The following is a 21,361-nucleotide window of genomic DNA, read 5'->3' as shown; positions in this document are numbered from 1 at the left end:
TACTTTCTCTTCTATTAAGTTTAGTGTAACTGGATTTATGTTGAGGTCTTTAATCCACTTGGACTTGAGTTTTGTGCATGGTGACAGATATGGATCTATTTGTAATCTTTTACATATTGACATCCAGTTATGCCAGCACCATTTGTTGAAGATGCTTTCTTTTTTCCATTGTATAGTTTTGGCTTCTTTGTCAAAAATCAGGTGTTCATATGTGCATGGATTAATGTCAGGGTCTTCAATTCGATTCCATTAGTCTGTATGTCGGTTTTTATGCCAGTACCAAGCTGTTTTTATTACTATAGCTCTATAGTAGAGCCTGAGGTCAGGGATGGTGATGCCTCCAAAGGCTGCTTTATGATACAGGATTCTTTTAGCTATCCTAGGTCTTTTGTTTTTCCATATGAAGTTGAGTATTGTTCTTTCCAAGTCTGTGAACAATTGTGTTGAGATTTTGATGGGAATTGCATTGACTCTGTAGATTTCTTTTGGTAAGATTGCCATTTTTACTATGTTAATCCTACCTACCCATGAGCATGGGAGATCCTTCCATTTTCTGATATCTTCTTCAATTTCTTTCTTTAGAGATTTAAAGTTCTTATCAAAAAGGTCCTTCACTTGTTTAGTTAGTGATTATCCCAAGGTATTTTATATTATTTGTGGCTATTGTAAAGGGTGATGTTTCTCTGACTTCTTTCTCAGCCCTTTTATCATTTGTGTATAGGAGGGCTACTGATTTTTTTGAGTTGATCTTGTATCCTGCCACTTTACTGAAGGAGTTTATCAGCTGTAGGAGTCATTTTTGGGGTCACTTATGTATACTGTCATATCATCTGCAAATAGTGAAAGTTTGACTTCTTCCTTGCCAATTTGTATCCCTTTGATCTCCTTTTGTTGTCTTATTGCTCTAGCTAGAACTTCTAGTACTATATTGAATAAATATGGGGAGACTGGACAGCCCTGTCTTGTTCCTGATTTTAGTGGAATCACTTTGAGTTTCTCTGTTTAATTTGATGGTGGCTGTTGGCTTGCTGTAAATTGCTTTTTATTATGTTTAGGAATGTTTCTTGTATTCCTGATCTCTCTAAGACCTTTATCATGAAGGGGTGTTGGATTTTGCCAAAGGCTTTTTCAGCATCTAATGAGATGATCATCTGTTTTTTTTCTTTCAGTTTGTTTATATGGTGTATTACATTGACAGATTTTCATATGTTAAACCATGCTTGCATCCCTGGGATGAAACCTACTTGGTCATGGTGGATAATTTTTTTGATGTATTCTTGGATTCGGTTTGCCAATATTTTGTTGAGTATTTTTGCATCAGTGTTCATGGGGGAGATTGTTCCGTAATTCTCTTTTTTGTTGCATCTTTGTGTGGTTTGGGTATCAGGGTAATTGTAGCCTCAAAAAGAGTTTGGTAGTGTTCCTTCTGTTTCTATTGTGTGGAACAATTTGAAGAGTATTGGGATTAGTTCTTCTTTGAAAGTCTGGAAGAATTCTGCACTGAAACCATCTGGTCCTGGGCTTTTTTTGGTTGGCGACTTTTGATGACTGTTTCTATTTCTTTAGTGGTTATTGATCTATTTAAATAGTTTTATCTGGTCTTGATTTAACTTTGGTTTGTGGTATCTATCCAGAAAAATTGTCATTTCTTCCAGATTTTCCAATTTTGTGGAGTACAGGTTTTTGAAGTATGATGAGGTCAACTTTTGGTGAGTGTTTGTTTACATTCGACATAAAGATTTTCATACCTTTGCCCATTTGAAGAGATCTGCCCACATACTTCCTTAGTTGTCTTTCTCGACATTATTCTAATCATAGTCCTTCCAAGGAGGCAATCATCCAGACAAACAGTATATAATTGCATATTTGCCCATTTTTGTTTCTTCCAAACAAATCGCACAGTTGGGTTCACTGCCCCAAGGAAGGACTGCTGTCCTCAGGGTGTTCAGGGAGAGCCTGCCTGCGTGTTGCAGCTGTACACCCTCAGGTGGTTCCTGAATGTCACTTTTGAACCAAGTCTTGTCTTCCTCTGTGATCTGCTGGTTTACATGGCAGAGGGAAGGCCCAGTAGCAGGAATGAGGGCAGGAGCCCTTGTAACTTACCAATCTTGGGTCTATTTAAGTCCAGTCCTGTAGATACTAGTTTTCCTTGATGGTGTATTGCAGCAAATGCCAAACTGTAGCTTAGTGGGTCGCATGATGAACCAGCTGGAGTCACATGGTAAATTGGGGGCTTATGGCCAAGTGTTCGGTTTATACCAAGATTTAGTGGCTGACCAAGAGTTTTCTCACAAAAAGGAAATAGGAGCCGCCTTTAATCACTTCTTTAATCCCAGGAGAGGTAGGTGAGTCTCTGTGAGTCCCAGGCCAGCCAGGGCTCATTGAGGTGTAGTGGTACACACCTTTAATCCCAGCACTTGAGCACTCGGAAGGCAGAGGCAGACAAACCTCTTTGAGTTTGAGACCAGCCTGCCTGGTTACATAGTGAGTTCTAGGGCAGCCAGAGCTACATAGTGAGACCCTATCTGGAAAATAAACAAACAAAACAACCAGCCAAACAAAAACTAAACCAAATAAACAGAAAAAGAGCAGGGTTTGTCTCTTTGTTTGTTTGTTTTTATAGACAGTGCTGGGGATGAAATCCAGGCCTTGCACATACTACGCAATTGAACTGCATCCCTGGCCTAAAGACACACAAGTTGTCTGTGGATGGTGTTGAAGCTTCACTCAAATCTAAAAGGCTCCAAACAGCACCTATATCTCGGGTCCATGGGGTCACCTCCAGTCCATGGGGTCACCTCCGTCCATGGGCTCACCTCCAGTCCATGGGGTCACCTCCGGTCCATGGGCTCACCTCCAGTCCATGGGGTCACCTCCAGTCCATGGGGTCACCCCAGTCCATGGGGTCACTTCGGGTCCATGGGGTCACCTCAGGATCTGGTGGATTAAATGGCCCAAGGGATGGAACACGAGGCACAGCAGCCTTGACCTCTTCGAGAGCCTTCTCATGTTTCAGGTCCCATTCAAAACTGGCAGCTGCCAGGTATGGTGGCGCACACCTTTAATCCCAGCATTCAGGAGGCAGAGGCAGGAGGACCTCTGTGAGTTCCAAGCCAGCCAGGACTACACAGTGGACCCCATCTCAAAAACAAACAACAAAATAACAACAAAAATGAAGAAGGAGAAGAAAGGGGAAACACCTGGAGGCCTTTTTGAAGGTAGTAGTCATGTCCCCTCCTTACACTACCGCCATGCAGTGTAAGTTACTCAGGAGTTTACTCATGACACCCAAGTGAGGAATGTGTTGCCTGTCTTGGCTGTGACAGGTTCAGAGCCGCAGCCACTTGAATTTCACAGAGTTTTTGTCAGATTCTGCTTCCCAACCTCTGACGTGAAAAATGTTGCCAGTGGATTTAGTTGCTGCCCCTGATTCACCGAGGCTGTGACGGTGTCACCGTGGACATGACGGCTCACCTGTCACCGTGGACAAGACGGCTCACCTTGGTGGTTGACCTGAAGTACCTCAGTAGAGGGAGCCCTGACTGGGAATTGCTTTCATTACACAGATCTCTGCCCAGGCATGTGCTAAAACATCACACCTCCAAAACAAGTGACAGAGTGTCACTGTGTAGTCCTCGGACTCCCTGAAATCATCTTGCTCTGCCTCCTAAAGGCAGGGATTGCAGTCATGTGACATCACACATGACCCTCTTTTGTTTTCAGTTAGGATCTCACAATGTAGCCCAAGCTGACCTGGAACTTGCTCTGGCCTCAAACTCACAGAGATCATCCTGCTTCTGTCTCCTGAGTGTGGGATCAGTGGTGTGCACCACCACACCCGGCCTTTCCTCAGCATCTTAAAATCCATTCACTTTTATTTCTTTTCTCCTCATTGTGAGTAAACAGCTGACAAGAAGCATCTTAAGGGAGGGAGACTCCTTCTGGCTCCCAGTCTGCCATGGCAGGGAAGGTGTGGCTTCCGACAGCAGTGAGGCACAGCAGTGAGGCACAGCAGTGAGGCACAGCAGTGAGGCACAGCAGTGAGGCACAGCAGTGAGGCACAGCAGTGAGGCACAGCAGTGAGGCACAGCAGTGAGGCACAGCAGTGAGGCACAGCAGTGAGGCAGCAGGAGCATCCAGCAGCTGGTTAATTCCACCAGCATTCAGGAAGCAGGCCCGTTAGAAGTGGGTCTGTACTGTAGCTATCAAGGTGGCATTCCTACCTCTGGAAGCAAGAAACTTTGGCATGGTACGACTCCAATTCTGGATGCTTCAGGAGGGTAGGCAGAGATGTGCCCAGTGTGTGCTGGCTGTTCCAGCCCAGAGCAGCCTTCTGTGGCCTGGAGCAGTCTTGGCATTGGGGGCAGTTGTGAGGAAAGGATTTTTTTTTTCTTTTTCTTTTTCTTTTTCTTTTTTTTTTTTTTTTTTAGTTTTTCGAGACACAGTGTCTCCGTGTAACAGCTCTGGCTGTCCTGGAACTAGCTCAGGCTGGCCTCGAGCTCACAGGGATCCACCTTCCTCTGCCTCCTGAGTGCTGAGATTAAAGGTGTGAGCCACCACCGCCGACTGAGGAGAGGCTTTCTTAAATATGGTCCTGCTCCTCAAGCGCCTGTCTTTCTGTTTTGGCCAGAGTCTCACATGTTGGTCAACCTTGAAAGTAGAACTGATTCAGTGAAATAATGATTCTTTTCCTATAAAGTGAAGCAACCAATACCTAGTAACTGGCCTGTTTAATTTTATCACATACTGTGGACCAAAGAAAATCCTTTGGGTCACAGACATTGGAGGAAATTTACTTATAGCAAGAATCTTAAAAGTTCTTATTAATAAAATCAAACCTGAGGCCAGTTATTGGGGTGAATGCTGGAAGGTCAGAGAGACAGAACAAGCCACAGCTACCTCACATTGCCGGATCCTCAGCTGGTCTTGTTTCCTCAGACTGGAGGCTCTGAGTCCTCATCCAGAATGGGTCTCAGCTGAATTGGTGCTCAAAAGCCTGAATGCTTAATCAGGCCAAATGCTTAACCAGCCAAATGCCTCTAGTTTGTGGTCCTCATGCCTTATATATCTTTCTGCTTTCTGCCTCACTCCCTGGGATTAAAGGCGTGAGTTACCATGCCTGTCTGTATCCTTGAACACATGGATTTCTGCCTCTGGAATGCTAGGATTAAAGACATGTGCTGCCACTGCCTAACCTCTATGTTTAATATTGTGGCTGTTCTGTCTCTGACCCCAGATAAGTTTATTAGGGTGCACAATATTTTGGGGAACACAATACCACCTCATTTACTCACTCATTTCAGAAATGTTTCTGAATGCATTCTGCATGCTGGTAGCTCTCTAGGTTCTAGGTTGGACATAAATACCTGTCATACCTAGATGTGCCTGCCCTCACAGAGCAAAGAACATCTTACAGCAGTTAACTACCTGAATAAGGTCCAGGGCCCTCGCCTTCTCAAGGTGGACGAGAGAGGAGGGTCGGGAGTGGGGCGTGGTTGGATTCACCTTTCAAATAGAGAGAGTGGCCAAGAAGGTCCACTAGACACTGTGGGGTGGTGCAGGACAGACTCAGCAGGAGGAAGAAGTACCTCCCTGTGTGCTCAGGGATACCTAGACGCTAGAGTTCAAGTTCATAGGAGGAATGAATGTTCAGGTACAGGTGGGCCTGCAGGGCCTTGCAGAACTTGGGTAGCATGGGAAACTGTTGGGTGTTTGTACAGAGCAGTGACATGACTGAGGATGTCCTGGTCCAGAAGTGGGAGATGTAGTCAGCAGGCTGATGGGACGGACGTTCCTGAGTAGTAAGCCCTAGCAGATGAGAACAAGCCAACTCTTGACATGCCAGGGGAGTCAGTGGGACATCCAATGGGTCTGGTGAAGAGGCCGGTGTGACAGAGGCCTCAATTTGGTTTGAGCACACAGGGTGACTGCTAGTTGTTGAGACAAGGGCACATGCAAGGAGAACAGCGAGAGGCAGACTATTGTGTGAGGTTCTGTGTTTTATCCAGAGACCTGTCTCTAAATCCTAAGTGTGTGCACAGTCCCCAGAACCTTGACAACAAAAGCACAGTGGAGGCAGGCCATGTCTGTCTCTCAGTCTGTCATGTTGACCAGGAGGTGGCAGCACTGGCTTGAAGTTCTAATATGGATCCCTGTTCTCTGGTAGCCACAACTGCAGAACTTTCCTTGTGGGTTTTGTTCAGAAAAACCAGTGTCTCATGATTTTGTGGGTTTGTTGTCATTGTTTGGTTAGTTGGTTGGTTTGGGTTTGAGTCTTTTGAGAGTCTCTCCTTTCTTCCTTCCTTCCTTCTTTGTCACACATGACAGGCAAACATCCCACCACTAAGCTGTATCCCCATGATTTTGTAATTTGTAGTAATGATTGTAATATTCTGATTCCAGTAAGGTCAGTCCTGTGACCATTCATACTTCACATTTATCTTTCAATGGACTGACAAAGTGAGGCGTAATTTTCAGTTGTGCTTCCTACAGTTTCCTGAGCAGGGGAGTGAGCAGCTGCAGGTGCAGCATCCATGCAGTGCACACGTTTGTATGGGCCTGTCTGCCAGCTGGATGGTGTGCTTCACAGGGAGGGGTGGGGGCAGCGCCTTCACAGCTGCATGTGCTCCCTCAGCCCGCCCTTCAGGGCCAGAGTCTGGTGGTGCCAGGGCAGGGCCCAGGTCATAAGTTCCTGAGCACTCAGTTCTCCCAGGGGCTCTTGCCCTGTACTGAACAAAAATGAGATGGATTCCTGACACTAGCTAATAAAGAAATGAGGCTTTTGGTTTACTGATAGCTGGAGGATCCAAACACTCTTATCAGCCAAGGACCCCATGGCTGACCTCATCATGTCAGAGAAATGAAAAGGAAATGTGCAGAATGTGTATGCTATCCTGACAGCAATGACTGTTAACCGAATGCTAACCGAACTGTAGGCGTCAACCAGCCCCTCTGAGGGTGGCACCCATGAGCCTCACCCTCAGAGAGAGGCTTCTTAAGGTGGTTTCATTTATCATCCCATTTTACCTGAGAATTTTTATTTGATTGTTTGTTTTTTGAGACAGCATTTCTCTGTGTAGCCCTGGGTGTCCTGGAACTCACTATGTAGACCAGGCTGGCCTCGAACTCACAGAGATCCACCTGCCTCTGCCTCCTGAGTACTAAGATTAAAGGCGTGCGCCACCACTGCTCTACTTACCTGAGAAATTTTTATGTAGCTTTATATATATGGGTATATGTATATAAAATAGAAATACAAATCACACATTTACTGGTGATAAGTCATAGATAAATTTATTTTAAAATCAGTTGACTGGCAAGATGGTTCATTAAGTCAAGGCACTTGTTGCCGGCCCTGCCATCCGATCCTAGTCCCTAGAACTCAGCGGTAGAAGTGGAGAACCCTTCAGCAAGTTGTCCTCTGACCTCCCACAAGTGTGCACACATGCAAACACACACACATGCAAATGATAAATGTAAAAAGATACAGTAATTATTTGGGAGCCAGGCTTGGTGGTGCACACCTTTAACCCCAGCACTTAAGAGGCACAGGTAGTGAATCCGAGGCCAGCCTGGTCTAATTAGTAAGTTACTTGAGGCTGGAGAGACAGCTCAGCAACTAAGAGCTCTGGCTGCTCCTCCAGAGGAGCTGGGTTCAATCCCCAGCACCCACATGGCAGCTCACAACTGTCTGTAACTCCAGTTCCATTAGATCTGATGCAAGGAAACACCAGACACACATGCAGTGCATGGATACGCATGCCGGCACAACTCTCATACACATTTAAAATGTCTTTTAGTTACATAGTGAGTTCCAGGCCAGGCTGTGCCACATAGTAAGAACCTGTCAAAAACAAAGACAAGCCGGGCAGTGGTGGTGCACGCCTTTAATCCCAGCACTCGGGAGGCAGGGGCAGGTGGGTCTCTGTGAGTTCAAGGCCAGCCTGGTCTACAGAGTGAGTTCCATGACAGCCAGGACTATTTCACAAAGAAACCCTGTCTCAAAAAACCAAAAACCAAACAAACAAACAAACAACAACAAAAAAAAAACAGAGAGAGAGAGAATTTGTATGCGAGGGTGTTGGATCTCCTGGAGCTGGATCCACAGGCTCTTGTGAGCTGCCAGTGGTGGTGCTGAGAACTGAACTTGGGACCTCTGCAAAAACAAGCTCCCTAACTGCTGAGCCAGCTTCCTTTGTTTCTTTTTTTGGTTTTTCGAGACAGGGTTTCTCTGTGTAGTTTTGGTGCCTGTCCTGGATCTCGCTCTGTAGACCAGGCTGACCTCGAACTCACAGAGATCTGCCTGGCTCTGCCTCCTAAGTACTGGAATTAAAGGTGTGTGCCACTGCCGCTCAGCATCCTGAGCCATCCTTCTTAGTCCCTGTTAATTTTATGTGGAGTGTGTGGGGCCAAGTACATAGAGGTTAGAGGATGGAGTTGTAGGATTCTCTCATTCGGGTTCCAAGGATCTCACTCACAAGTTCAGATTGAGGGTGGGTGCCTTTACCTCCGGAGTCATCTCGCCAACCTAACAGGTTTTTTTTTTTGTTTTTTTTTTTTTTTTTTTTTAATGAAACATAAGTGATCCATCAGACCACAGTTGTTTTGTTTTGTCTTTTGAAGCAGGGTTTCTCTGTATAGCCTTAGCTGTCCTAGAACTCGTTCTGTAGGTCAGGCTGGTCTCGAAGAACTTAGAGATCCACCTGCCTCAGCCTCCGAGTGCTGGGACTAAAGGCGTGCACCACCACCACCTGGCATCTGACAGAAATTTTTAAAATTAAACATTCTAACATAATAAAAACCAAAGAGCTATGAAGACACATGTTGAAGAACGGTCGTAGAACCCTAAGTCTTTGTCTTTCATAGTAACTGTCATGTGTGTGGAGCAGAACACTTTTGTACATACTGTAAAACATTGCTGCTCATGAGCAGTTGTAGACAAATTTCTAAACAGTCTTATTAAATAAGAAACACAGCCAAATACAGGTGTGATGGCCAAAGAGATCAGAGAAATAGCGAATAGCCATGACTAGCCTTAGCTTACCATAGGCTTCTTCCTGTCTAACCTGTGCTTTTATTGCCTTCCTGTTCTGTCTTCTCATTGGCTCTAAACCCAGCCACATCACTTCCTTGTCACTGCCTGTCTATACAGACCTCCAGGTCTCTATGGTTGGCACTGGGATTAAAGGTGTGTGTCGCCAGCTTGGCTGTGTCCTTGACCACACAGAGACTCTGCCTGCCACATGATCAGATTAAGGGCGTGACTTCTGTTTATGGCTCGCTATGACCTCTGATCTCCAGGCAAACTTTATTTATTAACATACAAATAGAATATGACCACAGACGGTGGTCTCAAGCCTGAGCTGAGGTGTTTGAGGTAGCTACCCTCCTTCACTCCTGAATCTTTTGTTCCAGGAGCTGCTGCTGGAGTTTGAATCTGAAATGCAGAGAAGGGAGCATGAGTTCCAACTGAGGGCCGATGACATGAGCAATGTAGTCTTGACCCATGAGCTCAAGGTAACTGTCCCCGCCAGGGCTTTTGTCCCCACCAGGGCTTTTGTCCCCGCCAGGGCTTTTGCAGGCTTCCCAGCTCTCCAGCTCACTGTTGGCAGCTGTAATCACCCTGTGCTGCAGCGCATCACACTGTTCCTCCTACCCAGCCACTCCCTTGGAACTTTTCAATCTTTCTCAGGTAAAACTACTAAACAAAGAGCTGCAGGCTCTGAGAGAAGCTGGAGCACAGGCAGCAGAGAGTCTGCAGAAGGCAGAAGCAGAGCACATGGAGTTGGAGAGGAAGCTGCAGGGCCACACCCTGGAGCTCCAGGGTCTGGAGGCCATGAAGGATGCTCGGTGCGTGGTTCTCCTCCCAAGGCACTGTGGCCATCGGGACCAGATCCTCGTGGCTCTGCCGTACTGGCTTATCCACCCTCTGCTCTTGGGTCTCTTGTGTAAGTGCTCTTCACTGATGCAGTTTTTGTTTAGGATAAAGGACTTGGAGGAGAAGCTTCACTCCCTACAGCTGGCCCGGAAGAGAGCCGAGGAGACCTTCAGGAGGAAGTGAGTATTTGTGCCTGGGTGGGTGCCTCTGGAAGAGTCTGGGTCCTAGTCCCTGGAGACCAGGGCCCTGTGACGGGTGCCTGTGCTCAGGTGACGATTTGGCTCCATACTTTACTTCCTCAGAGAGGGTTAGACTTTCAGTCTCTCAAAACTCAAAACATTTTAAGAGCCAGGACTCCATGTCATTGGTAAAACACAAGCTTAGCATGCCAGAAAGTCTGGATTCAATCTCCAATGCCAAAACAGACTTTTAAAAAGTATAACCTTAGTTAAAAGTTAACTTTTATGGGCAAGTGAGATTGCTCTGTGCATAGCCACTTGCCACTACAGCGGGTGACCTCAATTTCCTCCCTGGAACCCACAGGCTTAAAGAAGAAAACTGACTCCACACACACATGCCCACCACTAAATAAATAAATATTTAAAAAATTAAAAGTTAACATTTAAAACTTGGACGTTTTATTAACTAAATCTTAGATTGTAGCCCCAAACTTTACCATGTTGACAGTCACCTCTTACTGTCATGGATGTAGATTCTCTGAGCTCTCTTTTTTCTGCTGTGACCAGTGTAAGTTGGGACCCAGCCAACAGCAGCAGGTGCTTCATGTTGCCAGGTGACTGGGACACCCAGGAAGTAGATGGTGTGTTGTCTCAAGGTGGAGACTTCAACAGGGCAATTGAAGCATTGCCCCTCCCGCAGGCTATAGTGGGGTTCAGGAGATGCTGGAACAGCACAGTCAGCAAGGTAGCTTCATGAAGTAGAGTTAGGGATGAGGTGAGAGGCCCGTGAATGATCCCACTAGAAGAAGCTCAGCCCTAGGGTTTCATCCCCCAGGGCAAGAACATTTACTTTCTCTTTCAGAGGAAACACAGTAACTAGCTACGAACATGTAGGTGCTTGGGAAGATGCTGTGCTGTGGAGGAAGGACGAGGAGGGGACAGATTCTCTTGTGTTTTCTCATGTCATGATTTGTGCAGTTCAGACACACTGATAAACTAAGAGAGCTTTCAGGAATCTGCCCATCTGGGAGTCAGGGAGCATCTGTGTTCCTCATGGGCTGGTCACAAAGCTTGGTGGTGTGCTAAAAGTGCTTTGTGAGCCTGTTTTGGTGTCTGTCTTGTGAGCTTTGGGGGGTGTCCAAGAGCCTGTCATCTAAGAATAGCTGCTTACATAGGAAAAGCAAGCTCACTCCACAAGTTACTCCTACAAAGCTAAGAGCAGGCAGATGCTGCCTGCAGAGTCAGTCACCTTGTCAGAGGCTACTGTCATGTAAGAAAGAATGACAAACACTTTGGAAGGTTCCAGGGCACGGAGTGAGCCACGGTGGGACCCTTCTGTGTGTTTCAGATATGAAGAGCTTGACCGTCAGGCCAGGGAGAAAGACATGGTGCTGGCCGCAGTGAAGGACGCCCATGCAGAGCAGCTGCAGGCGCTGGAGGCCAGGGTGCTGGAGCTCCAAGCCCACCGTGAAACCCTGGAGGGACAACTGCGCAGAGCCGAGTGGACGCGAGCTGACGATGTCAAGGAGAAGAATGCTCTGATTGACAAGTGAGCCGAGGCCTCTGGCCTGCCTTGCCCAACAGCCCTGTGTACCTGTGCCTGGGCAGGCAGGGGCCGTTTTAGACCAAGGGAAATTGTGTAGCAACAGGTGGGAAGGACTTGAGGGACTTTCTGGACATTTTTTTTTCTGGCTGTTTCTCTCTCTCTCTCTCTTGTTTGTTTATTTGTTTTTTCAAGACAGGGTTTCTCTGTGTAGTCCTCTCTGTCCTGGAACTCACTCTGTAGACCAGGCTGACCTTGAACTCACAGAGATTTGCCTGCTTCTGCCTCCGGAGTGCTGGGATTAGAGGCGTGCGCCTCCACCACCTAGCCTAGCCATTTCTCTTAAATGTTTCTTTAGTTGCCCTTAAATTTATAATCCTTGTGCCTCCACCTCCCAAGTGCCAAGACTGCAAGCATATGCCACCATACTGTCCCCCACTCTTCTTAGACAGGGTCTTGATGCCATCTAACTTATCTTCCTGCCTCAACTTTCCAAGTGCTTGGGTTATAGGTGTGTACCACCATATCTGGCAAGGCTCAGACTTAATTGATTTTAGTGTAAAGTTCAGTGGCTTCAGTATATGATGGATGCCATCCATTTGCAGGGCTGTTCCCATTCAGCACTAGAAGGGCTGTTCCCATTCAGCATAGCTTCCCCCTTCTCCAAGTCTCCCAGCAGCTTCCCATCTGCTTTCTCTGTGCATTTGCTAACTCTAGGAACAGCACATATTGTAATCTTATGGTACTTGCCCTTATATGACTGGCCTGTCACAGAGATTCAAGTCCTCAAGGTTCACCCACATTTGTAGAATGCCATTCTCTTTTAAATCATTGTGATTGTATCAAAATATACATCTCCAGAAGCCATGGGGAACTCATTGGCTAGCTAGCCTAACATAATTATTGAGTTGCAGGTCCCATTGAAAGACTTTATCCCCAAAATCAAGGCAGATGCTCCTGAAGAGCATCATCCAGGGTTGACATCTGACCTATTGTGCACATGCACCCACACCCAAAAATTCCTCATTCATGCTCCTGCACATACATACGAAAATACCATGCATAGCACAAGTTAACTATTTTAATTATTTGTGCTATGGAGTACAGTGGTTATTAAGTCAGGGTTTCTTCCTTTAAGGCTGAAGGATACCCCAGTGTGGACGGGTGACAGTCTCTTCCCCTCTGCGTGTACGGCTGCCTCCACTCTGACTCTTAGGAGTGACGCTGCCGTGAGCACAACTGTACAGATCTCCTCTATGGACTTTGCTTCCAGTTCTCTTGTGGATATGAACAGAATTGGAATTTCAGGACCGTACAGCTCTGGGCTTAACATTTTGTTGTTGTTGTTTAAAGATGAGGTCTCCCTATGTAGCCTTGGCTGGTCTGGAAACCTCTATTTTACCTTAGTCTACCCAGTGCTGGGATTACAGGTATGCTCCAGTACACCAGCTGCTTTCCAGTATTTCATCCCGGCCAGAGTGTTTGGGCAACCTGCTCCACTTGTGTCAGGGAACTGTGAGTGCTGAAGGAACTGCTGTAACAGCTCTGGGTGTGCAGAGCCCCCGTCCTGAGTGGTGAGGAAATGGCCATGGAGACACTGTGTTCAGTGGAAACACTGAAGTCATGCCATTTGCAAATGTTCCCAGACTTAGCAACTGCACATTTCTTTGGGATGGGGGTATTTCTATCTCTTTTTTTTTTTCTTAACAAGAAAAATTACTGCCAAATTACATTTCTACCAAGGGGAAGAAGTAGTTCTTAGAGCTATGAATTATAAGGAAATTAAAGCTTATTCCACATGGGCTAGAGAGATGGCTCAGTGGTTAAGAGTGCTGACTACTCCTTCAGGGTATCCGAGTTCAAGCCTCAGCACCCACATGCAGACAAAATACCCATATGCATAAAGAAAAAAAAAAGAAAAAAAATTTTAAATTGGCCAATTGATCATGGCACTCACCTTTGATCCCAGCACGGGGGAGGCAGAGACAGGAGCATCTCTGTGGGTTTGAGGTCAGCCTTGTTTACAGAGGGAGTTCCGTGACAGCCAGGGCTACACAGAGAGACCCTGTCCATTTGAGTGGCTCTTCTAGCAGCACTTTACTGCCAAGCTGGTGAGTGGACTCGACTCTCCTTTTACCTGTCATTGGGATGTGTCAGGTGCTGTGATGGGCCCAGTGAGGGGCTCCTCCGCGATCTTCAATCCCATAGCTGTAGGTACAGATCGCCTTCCCACCCTGCATAGTTGGCCCTTTATAGTCAGTTAGTTAACATTTGCATGGCTGGCTGCTAGACATTTCCTTTTCTTGTTTTGTTTTTCAAGACAGGGTTTCTCTGTGTAACAGAGTCCTGGCTGTCCTGGAACTTGCTTTGTAGACCAGGCTGGCCTAAAACTCATAGAGACCCTCCTGCCTCTGTCTCCTGAGTGCTGGGATTAAAGGCGTGCACCACTATTCCCAGCTCAACATTTCTTACTGAGTAGAACCATGGTCTTAATGTAGACAATGGTTTGGCTTCTAATGTGGCTTTTCTATGAGGGCTGGACAACTATGTGTGCATTCTTCAGAGTCTGTATAGGCACACGAGGGAGTATAAGGGAACCCAGCTGCGTTCACACACTTCTTCCTGTGCAGACTTCGAGAAGATGCGGCAGCTTTGAAAGCTGCCTGGGATGCCCAGATCACTCAGATGTCCAAGGAGGCTGTCTCCAAAGACCTTCAGGTTCAGATGCTACAGGAAGAAGAGGTGAAGCTCAAGGCACAGGTGGCCAAGTTCCAGAAGGACATAGACAGGTACTGTCCCCAAGGTAGCACCGTGCTGAATGCCTTCTGCAGACAGGAACCGTTACAGGTCCTCAGGATTGGAACTGCAGAAAATAACCATGGCCCTGCATTCTCTGGGGGAGGAATGGTAAGAGGTGCAAGTGGATCATGGTGGCAAAGAGCAAACATCCAAGCCAAGAGGGCGCGCCCAGACACCCTTGAGATGAAGACTCTCAGTCTTGAAGGAAAGCAGCTGAAGGGCTGGTGTGGTGCTAAGCAGAGGCACAGGCAGGCAGATTGCCATGAGTTCAAGGCCAACTTGATCCGCATAGCATTCCAGAACAGCCAAGGCTACATAGAGGAACCCTGTCACACACACAAAAAAAAATTGAAAATATGTTCCCTGTTCATTGTGAGCATATGCTTGAGCCTGGCAGTGGTGGCGCACACCTTTAATCTCATCACTCGGGAGGCAGAAGCAGGTGGATCTCTATGAGTTCGAGGTCAGACTGGTCTACAGAGTTCCAGAACAGCCAGGACTGTTTAACAGAGAAAACCTGCTTGAAAAAAACAAAAACAAAACAAAACAAGCAAAAAAGAGCATATGCTTGAATGAGGATAAGGGCCTATTTTCCATGATGTAATCAAATCAATCAGATATAAAGCAATGTCCATATGATGGGTCTGGATGGACACATACAGGTGTACCCTACCACTCTCTAACCCAGCCCCCTTCAGGTCTGCCCTGACTGCTCTAGGGTGGGTCTGCCTGGACTGAGTGGAGGCCTACAATGTGGCCTCTTCATTTTTATCACTTTCAGGTTTGGATGCTGCAGATTCTTTTTGATGCTCAATAGTCTTGTGATGCTTGAGTCTATTGCTCTGTAGACCAGGCTGGCCTCGAACTCACAGAGATCCACCTGCCTCTGCTTCCCAAGTGCCGGGATTAAAGGCGTGCACCACCACTGCCCAGCTAGCTGCTTTTTTTTTTTTTTTTTAAAGATTTTCCTCTCTGATATTTTTTCTGTCCATTTTGGTACTTTGTGTCCATCTGTCCACTTCATCTAGTTGTTGGCCCTGTTCCTGGTTCCTGGTACCCTACTGCATGTGCCCTTCTTGTTCATGACAGTGGCCATTTGATGGTCTCTCCTTTACCCCAGATCAGCCTTACTTAGAGGCTTATCAGTTCTATTGATTTTGCTGATCTTTGTAAAGAACCAGCTTTTCAATTTGATTTTTTTTTCAATTTTTTTTCTGTTCTCAGTTGTTTTACTGTTTTTCTTCTATTTCCTCTGGGTTTGTTTATTGTTTTGATTGGTCCTGAGAGTGGAACCACGATGATTAACTCTGAGACATCCTTCCTTCCATCAGATGTACTTCGTGTTAAAAGTTTCCTTTGAAACACAGATTAGCTACACCCAACAAATTCTGGTGTTATTCACCTAAAATTCTAAGTCTCCTTGTATGTTCCTCTCTAGTCAGCAGATGGTTTAGAACCGTATTGCCTATCTGGCGATTTTAGTCCCAGGCACCATTTGACAAAGATTCTGAGCTAGCCCTGCTGTGCATGCAGAATGCACCTTATACAATTGATTTCCTCTGCAATTTGCTTTGGAATATTCTTTGCCCTGATGGCTGGCTAAGTAGACCTAAAAGATAAAACATGCTGAGCGGTGGTGGCCTTTAATCCCAGCACTCGGGAGGCAAAGGCAAGTGGATCTCTGTAAGTTCGAGGCCAGCCTGGGCTACAGAGCGAGATCCAGGACAGGCACCAAAACTACACTGAGAAACCCTGTCTGGGGAAAAAAAAAAAATGGAAAAAAAAAAGATAAAATATGCTCTTGTTACAGTCTGAACTCTGAAAATGTTGCCTATGCCACACTGATGGGTAACAGTATCCTTGTCCCCCATCCCTTGTGATCTACCTACTGATCCTGTCAGTTACAGGAAAGTGTAGACTTCCAGCCGAGCTTAGGCATGGCTCCCTCTCAGCTGTCTTTAGCTGTGCTGCAGAGTTATTCATCAAGTGGTCTGCACTTGGGGTTGTCCTGGCTTCTCCCTGACCGTGCTGTCTTTTGCACACACAGGCCTGTTTGTCCCCCTTGTGCACAGACCACTCTGACCCGGACCCTCTGCTCCTCATGCCTTCCCAGCCTCCGTGGTCCAGTGGCACATGCTCCAGTTGCCTCTCAGGTCTCTGTTCAGAGGATGTAACAGCCCTGGCTTAGGTCTGACAGCTTCCCTTCTCTGTTTGCACACTGGCTCTCTCTGCTGAGTGTGGCCATCTCCCTCCAGCATTTGATGAGTCTTGATGTTTGCCCACTTGTCCACAGGTGCTGTTGTTCCTCCAGGTCTCTCAGAGGACACCTCTCCCCACCCATGCATGCATCTTTCCTCAGCACAAACTACGCTTGAGATGGGAAGGACATGGAGGAGCATTATGTCAGCCCCTCATCCTGCATTCCACCTTTGCTCTTCATGTTGAAGGGACCCCAGGAAAGAAAGTTAACATGGTGTAGTTGAATTTTTTTTTTTAACTCTTTATTCTTTGCTTTTTGAGGAGCCTGCCACCCAGCTCCCAAATAAATACACATGGAGGCTTATTTTTTCTTATGACTGCTTGACCTTAGCTTGGCTTGTTTCTAGCCAGCTTTCCTTACTTAGATTATCCCATCTACCTTTTGCCTCTGGGCTTTTACCTTTCTCTGTTTCTGCCTATCTTTCTTTACTTCTTACTCCGTGACTGGCTGTGTATCTGGGTAGCTGGCCCCCGGAGTCCTCCTCCTTTCTCACTCCTTAATCTCCTCTTCCCAGATTTTCCTTCTCTTTATTCCCACTGCTTGCCAGCCCCACCTGTCCTTTCTGCTGCCTGGCTACTGACCATGCAGCTCTTCATTAGACCATCGGGTCTTTTAGACAGGCACAGTAACACAGCTTCACAGAGTTAAAGAAATGCAACATAAAAGAATGCAACATGTAGCAGGGCGGTGTTGGTGCATGCCTTTAATCCCAGCCCTTGGGAAGCAGAGCCAGGTGGATCTCTGTAAGTTCGAGGCCAGCCTGGGCTACAGAGCAAGATCCAGGACAGGCATCAAAACTACACAGAGAAACCCTGTCTCAAAAACAAAAGAAACAAAACAACAAGAATGCAACACATCTTTGCATCATTAAAACAAATGTTCCACTGCATAAACAATGTAACACATCTTAAAATATTTTACAACAGCATGGGTCATTGGACTGTGTCTATAGGTACAAACAGCAACTGTCCCTAGCAGTGGAAAGGGAACAGAGCCTGGAGCGTGACCAGGTGCAGCTAGGCCTAGACTGGCAGCGCCGCTGTGATGATGTTGAACGAGACCAGATCCAGAGATCAGAGACTTTGATCCAAGGGCTGACCAAGGCCAGAGATCAGGTATTTTGGGCAGTTCTGGGTGTGGAGTATATGCGGTACTGTACAAGATGGGTTTGGCCCTTGCCATATTATTTTTTAACTCAGAAAACACTGAACCTCAAATACCAGTTAATTTATAGCAGTGAATCACAGTCATGATGGTGTAGTGATAAGGCCCTGTAATCCCAGCTGCTCAAGAAAAGGAGGCAGGAGAATCCCAAGTTCAAGGCCAGTCTGAATACCAATAAGTCTCTGCCCTGTGCCCAAATGTATTTATTGTATGAGCTGTTTCTCTTAACAGCGACATGGGTTTTGGAGTGCTGAGATGGTCCCTACTCGTTGGGATTGGCCCTCCCCAGCCAGGGCAAACTAACTCTAGCTGGACAGGGAAGTCCTCCCCCGCCATTGGAGGTGGCCCTAGCATCTGAATGCTTCCTGTGTATTGGATCTTGTGGCTGTTCACTTGCTCCTGCTGTCCACTTTTTAAGCAGGAGGGTGCCTGGTCTCTGTGCCCTGAAGACCAGCACTGCCCACAGATGGACATTTTCCCAGGTTGCTGCTAAGCTCCAGGAGACAGAGAAGGCACTGCGTAAGCAGGAGACATTGCTGAAGGCTGTGTCGCTGGAGCGAGACCAGGCTATGGAAACTCTGCGGACACACGGGCTCCTCCCCGGACAGGAGGCACAGGTGAGCCCCCTGCTGGCTTGAAGAGCCTTCCCTCCACAGTTGCTGGAGGGACACTTCAGTGTCCACTAGGTCGGCTTGGGCTTCCTCAGTCCAGCCCCTCTCAATGGCAGTTGCTCCAATGAGGGCAAGTCCCAAATTTTGCAGTGTTAAAGTGGTGTGCTAGTATGTAGTCTTCTCTGCTCTTTAGCATTCGAGGCTCTAAAACCCTACATCCAAAGGGCACTGACCATGCCCAGCCGCGGAGAAAACCTCAGGCAGGCGCGGCTTGACACTAGGTGGCAGTGTCAAAGCACTGTTGCGTCCTTCAAGACGCCGTTCATTGTTGAATGCTTAGGCTGTGTCGCCGTCTCCCAAGACCATGCAATTTGCCAACTTGATCTCTTAATTTAATTTATTATTATTGTTGCGGGAGCCCATGTATGCCACAGCAAACATCTGAAGGTCAGAGGACAATTCTGGAGTTGGTTCTCCACCTTTATGTGGATTTCAGGGAACTAACTCAGCCGTGGGCAAGCCTCTTCACACACTGAGCCATTACACTCCTCCCAACTCACTTCCTCTTAGAGGTGGGTTCTGCCACCAAGGAGACCAACCTGCCTAAGCTGTTGCAGTTGTTAGCAGAACTAAATTCCTAGGCAGAGGTCTGGCTCAGGGAGGGGGCCAGAGGGCCTAGAGGCAGCCTTAGCCTGGGAGAGGCAGGAAACAGCATTATCCCAGACCTGCAAATTGTTTTGTTTCCCTTGCTGGTTTTTGTTTTGTTTTGTTTTAATGAGGTGTACTCACTCCTCAATGTGGTGAAATGAGGGTCCTAGCATCCTGAGAATCAAGTCTGAGTCAGTGTACTAAGTACACTTCCAGCAAGCATTTCTTCACCCTATAAAGACCCCTACACCCTTCCTTTGGTCCTACCTCCATACCCAAGGCGGCTATAGTCTGATTTCTCATCTCACTGATTAATTTCTCTGCCTATGGCTCCTGTTACCTTGCCATGGAGGACCAGGTGAGCACAATTCCCTCTTTTGCATGCTATGGATCTTGGCCATGGTTATGAATATGTCAAGGGCCAGGCATGGTGGTGCCTCCCTTTAATCCCAGAAGAACTCTGTGAGGTTGGGACCAGCCTGGGGCCAACCAGAGTTACATAATGAGACCCTGTCTCAAACCCCACCTACCCCCAACCCAAGAATATTTGCAGGGTGGGGACACGGCTCAGTGGGTGACGTGCTTGCTGTCCAGGCCCGAGTTACAGCCGCCCGGTGTTGACGCCACACGATGACACATGGACACATCTGTACACACATGGCCCACACTGGCACATAATACACACATACATGCACACACAATATTTAAGACTTAGGCAGATGTGGTGGCAAATGCCTGTAATTTTAGCACTCAGGCAGCTGAGGGAAGAAAATTGTGAGTTCAGGCCAGCATGGACTGCATAATGCATAAGGCTCTCTATCAAAAACAAACTGAACATTTTAAATAGGCAAGAAAGCACCTTCCTTACATGACCAGGGCCTTAGATTTGATCCCCAACACCACAAATAAATGTAAACCACCACTGCGCGCGTGTGTGTGTGTGTGTGTGTGTGTGCGTGTGTGTGTGTGTGTGTGTGCGCGCGCGCGCGCGCCCGCACACACTCACACACACACACACACACGCCGCGCGCGCGCGCGCGCACACACCCTCACTGTCCTGTGGAGAACACAGAGCCCAGGAACAATTTCTTCCCTGTGTTGACTCTGAGCACATGAAGTCAGAGTGTGTCTGTGAGGATCCCACCTCTGCTCCGTGGGAATCGGCCCGCCACAGGAGACTCTTGGCTGTGAGCCACAGCCTCATGAAGGATAGGTACCTGAGCAGAGGCATCTCCTTAGGCCACTGGAGCACAGAGGAGCAGGAAGGCTTGAGAGGAGAGAATTAACACAAGGTTCTGGGGTGAAGCCGAAACACCAGCATCCTACCACCACATCATCACTAGCAAGGAACTCAAATGCCTTTTTTTTTTTTCCTTTTTGGTTATTTTTAGTTTTTTTGAGACAGGGACTCACTATGTAGCTTTGACTGTCCTACAACTCACTATATAGAGCACTGAACTCTTGAGGCCTTGAACTCATCTGCTGACCTCTGCCTCCCGAGTGCTGGGATTCACATCATGTGCCACCACCACCTGCCTTGCCTTCATTTTTAAAATACAAAATAGTGTTTCCTATTTTATTGACCTCATCATTTTGTGGTGCTAATTTTGAATAATTGAATGTGCTGTCAAATGTCCAGAGTAACATTTCAGGGTGTAGTCAAGGAGCCTTTTTATTTTTTTGTTTTTCAACTTTTTTTTTCTTTCTTTCTTTCTTTTTTTTTTCTTTCTCTGAGACAGGGTTTCTCTGTGTAGTTTTGGTGCCTGTCCTGGATCTCGCTGTGTAGACCAGTCTGGCCTCGAACTCAGAGATCTGCCTGGCTCTGACTCCCAGGTGCTGGGATTAAGGGCGTGCGCTGCCACCACCTGGCCATTTTTCAACTTTTATTATATTTATTTGTGTGTGTGTGTGTGTGTGTGTGTGTGTGTGTGTGTGTGTGTGTGTACAGGCCACATGGGTAGAGTCAGAGGACAACTTTCAGGAGTTGGTTCTCTCCTTCCATCCTGCATATTCCAGGCTTTCAAGTCAAGTGGTCTTACCTACTGACTCATCTCGCTGGCCTAGAAGCCTTTTTCATCATCAAATCCTGAGTAAGAGGTTAGAATTCATGCCTTCATGCATGGTGTTTGAGTAACTTCAGTTGCAGAAGATGGTTTCCTCTCCACAAAGCCTAGCAACTCAGTGCTAACTGCAGCCAGACACTGAATATAGGGTGACCGGGCTGAGTTGCATTCCCACAGGACTCAGGTTCAAGTCCTAACCTCAGAACTTCAGAAGATG

General features: G+C 47.0%; 1 protein-coding gene across 4 annotated transcripts in view; it reads left to right on the top strand.

Annotated features, from left to right (window-relative positions):
* Ccdc57 (coiled-coil domain containing 57) overlaps positions 1-21,361 on the top strand; it is a 116,372-nt gene that overhangs the window by 16,062 nt on the left and 78,949 nt on the right. For all 4 annotated transcript variants that reach the window (XR_003736204.2, XM_028884938.2, XM_037201038.1 and 1 more), the window contains exons 4-10: positions 9,415-9,516; positions 9,692-9,849; positions 9,982-10,056; positions 11,405-11,605; positions 14,230-14,388; positions 17,611-17,773; positions 18,305-18,439. Coding sequence is in view for 3 of the 4 variants with exons in the window: in XM_028884938.2 (XP_028740771.1) it covers positions 9,415-9,516; positions 9,692-9,849; positions 9,982-10,056; positions 11,405-11,605; positions 14,230-14,388; positions 17,611-17,773; positions 18,305-18,439 (993 nt within the window). In the remaining variant the exon portion in view is untranslated. The remainder of the gene's footprint in view (positions 1-9,414; positions 9,517-9,691; positions 9,850-9,981; positions 10,057-11,404; positions 11,606-14,229; positions 14,389-17,610; positions 17,774-18,304; positions 18,440-21,361) is intronic.

The sequence above is a fragment of the Peromyscus leucopus genome, chromosome 8b (assembly GCF_004664715.2).
Source record: "Peromyscus leucopus breed LL Stock chromosome 8b, UCI_PerLeu_2.1, whole genome shotgun sequence".
Lineage (NCBI taxonomy): Eukaryota > Metazoa > Chordata > Mammalia > Rodentia > Cricetidae > Peromyscus > Peromyscus leucopus.
This window is presented reverse-complemented; position numbering and strand designations above follow the sequence as displayed.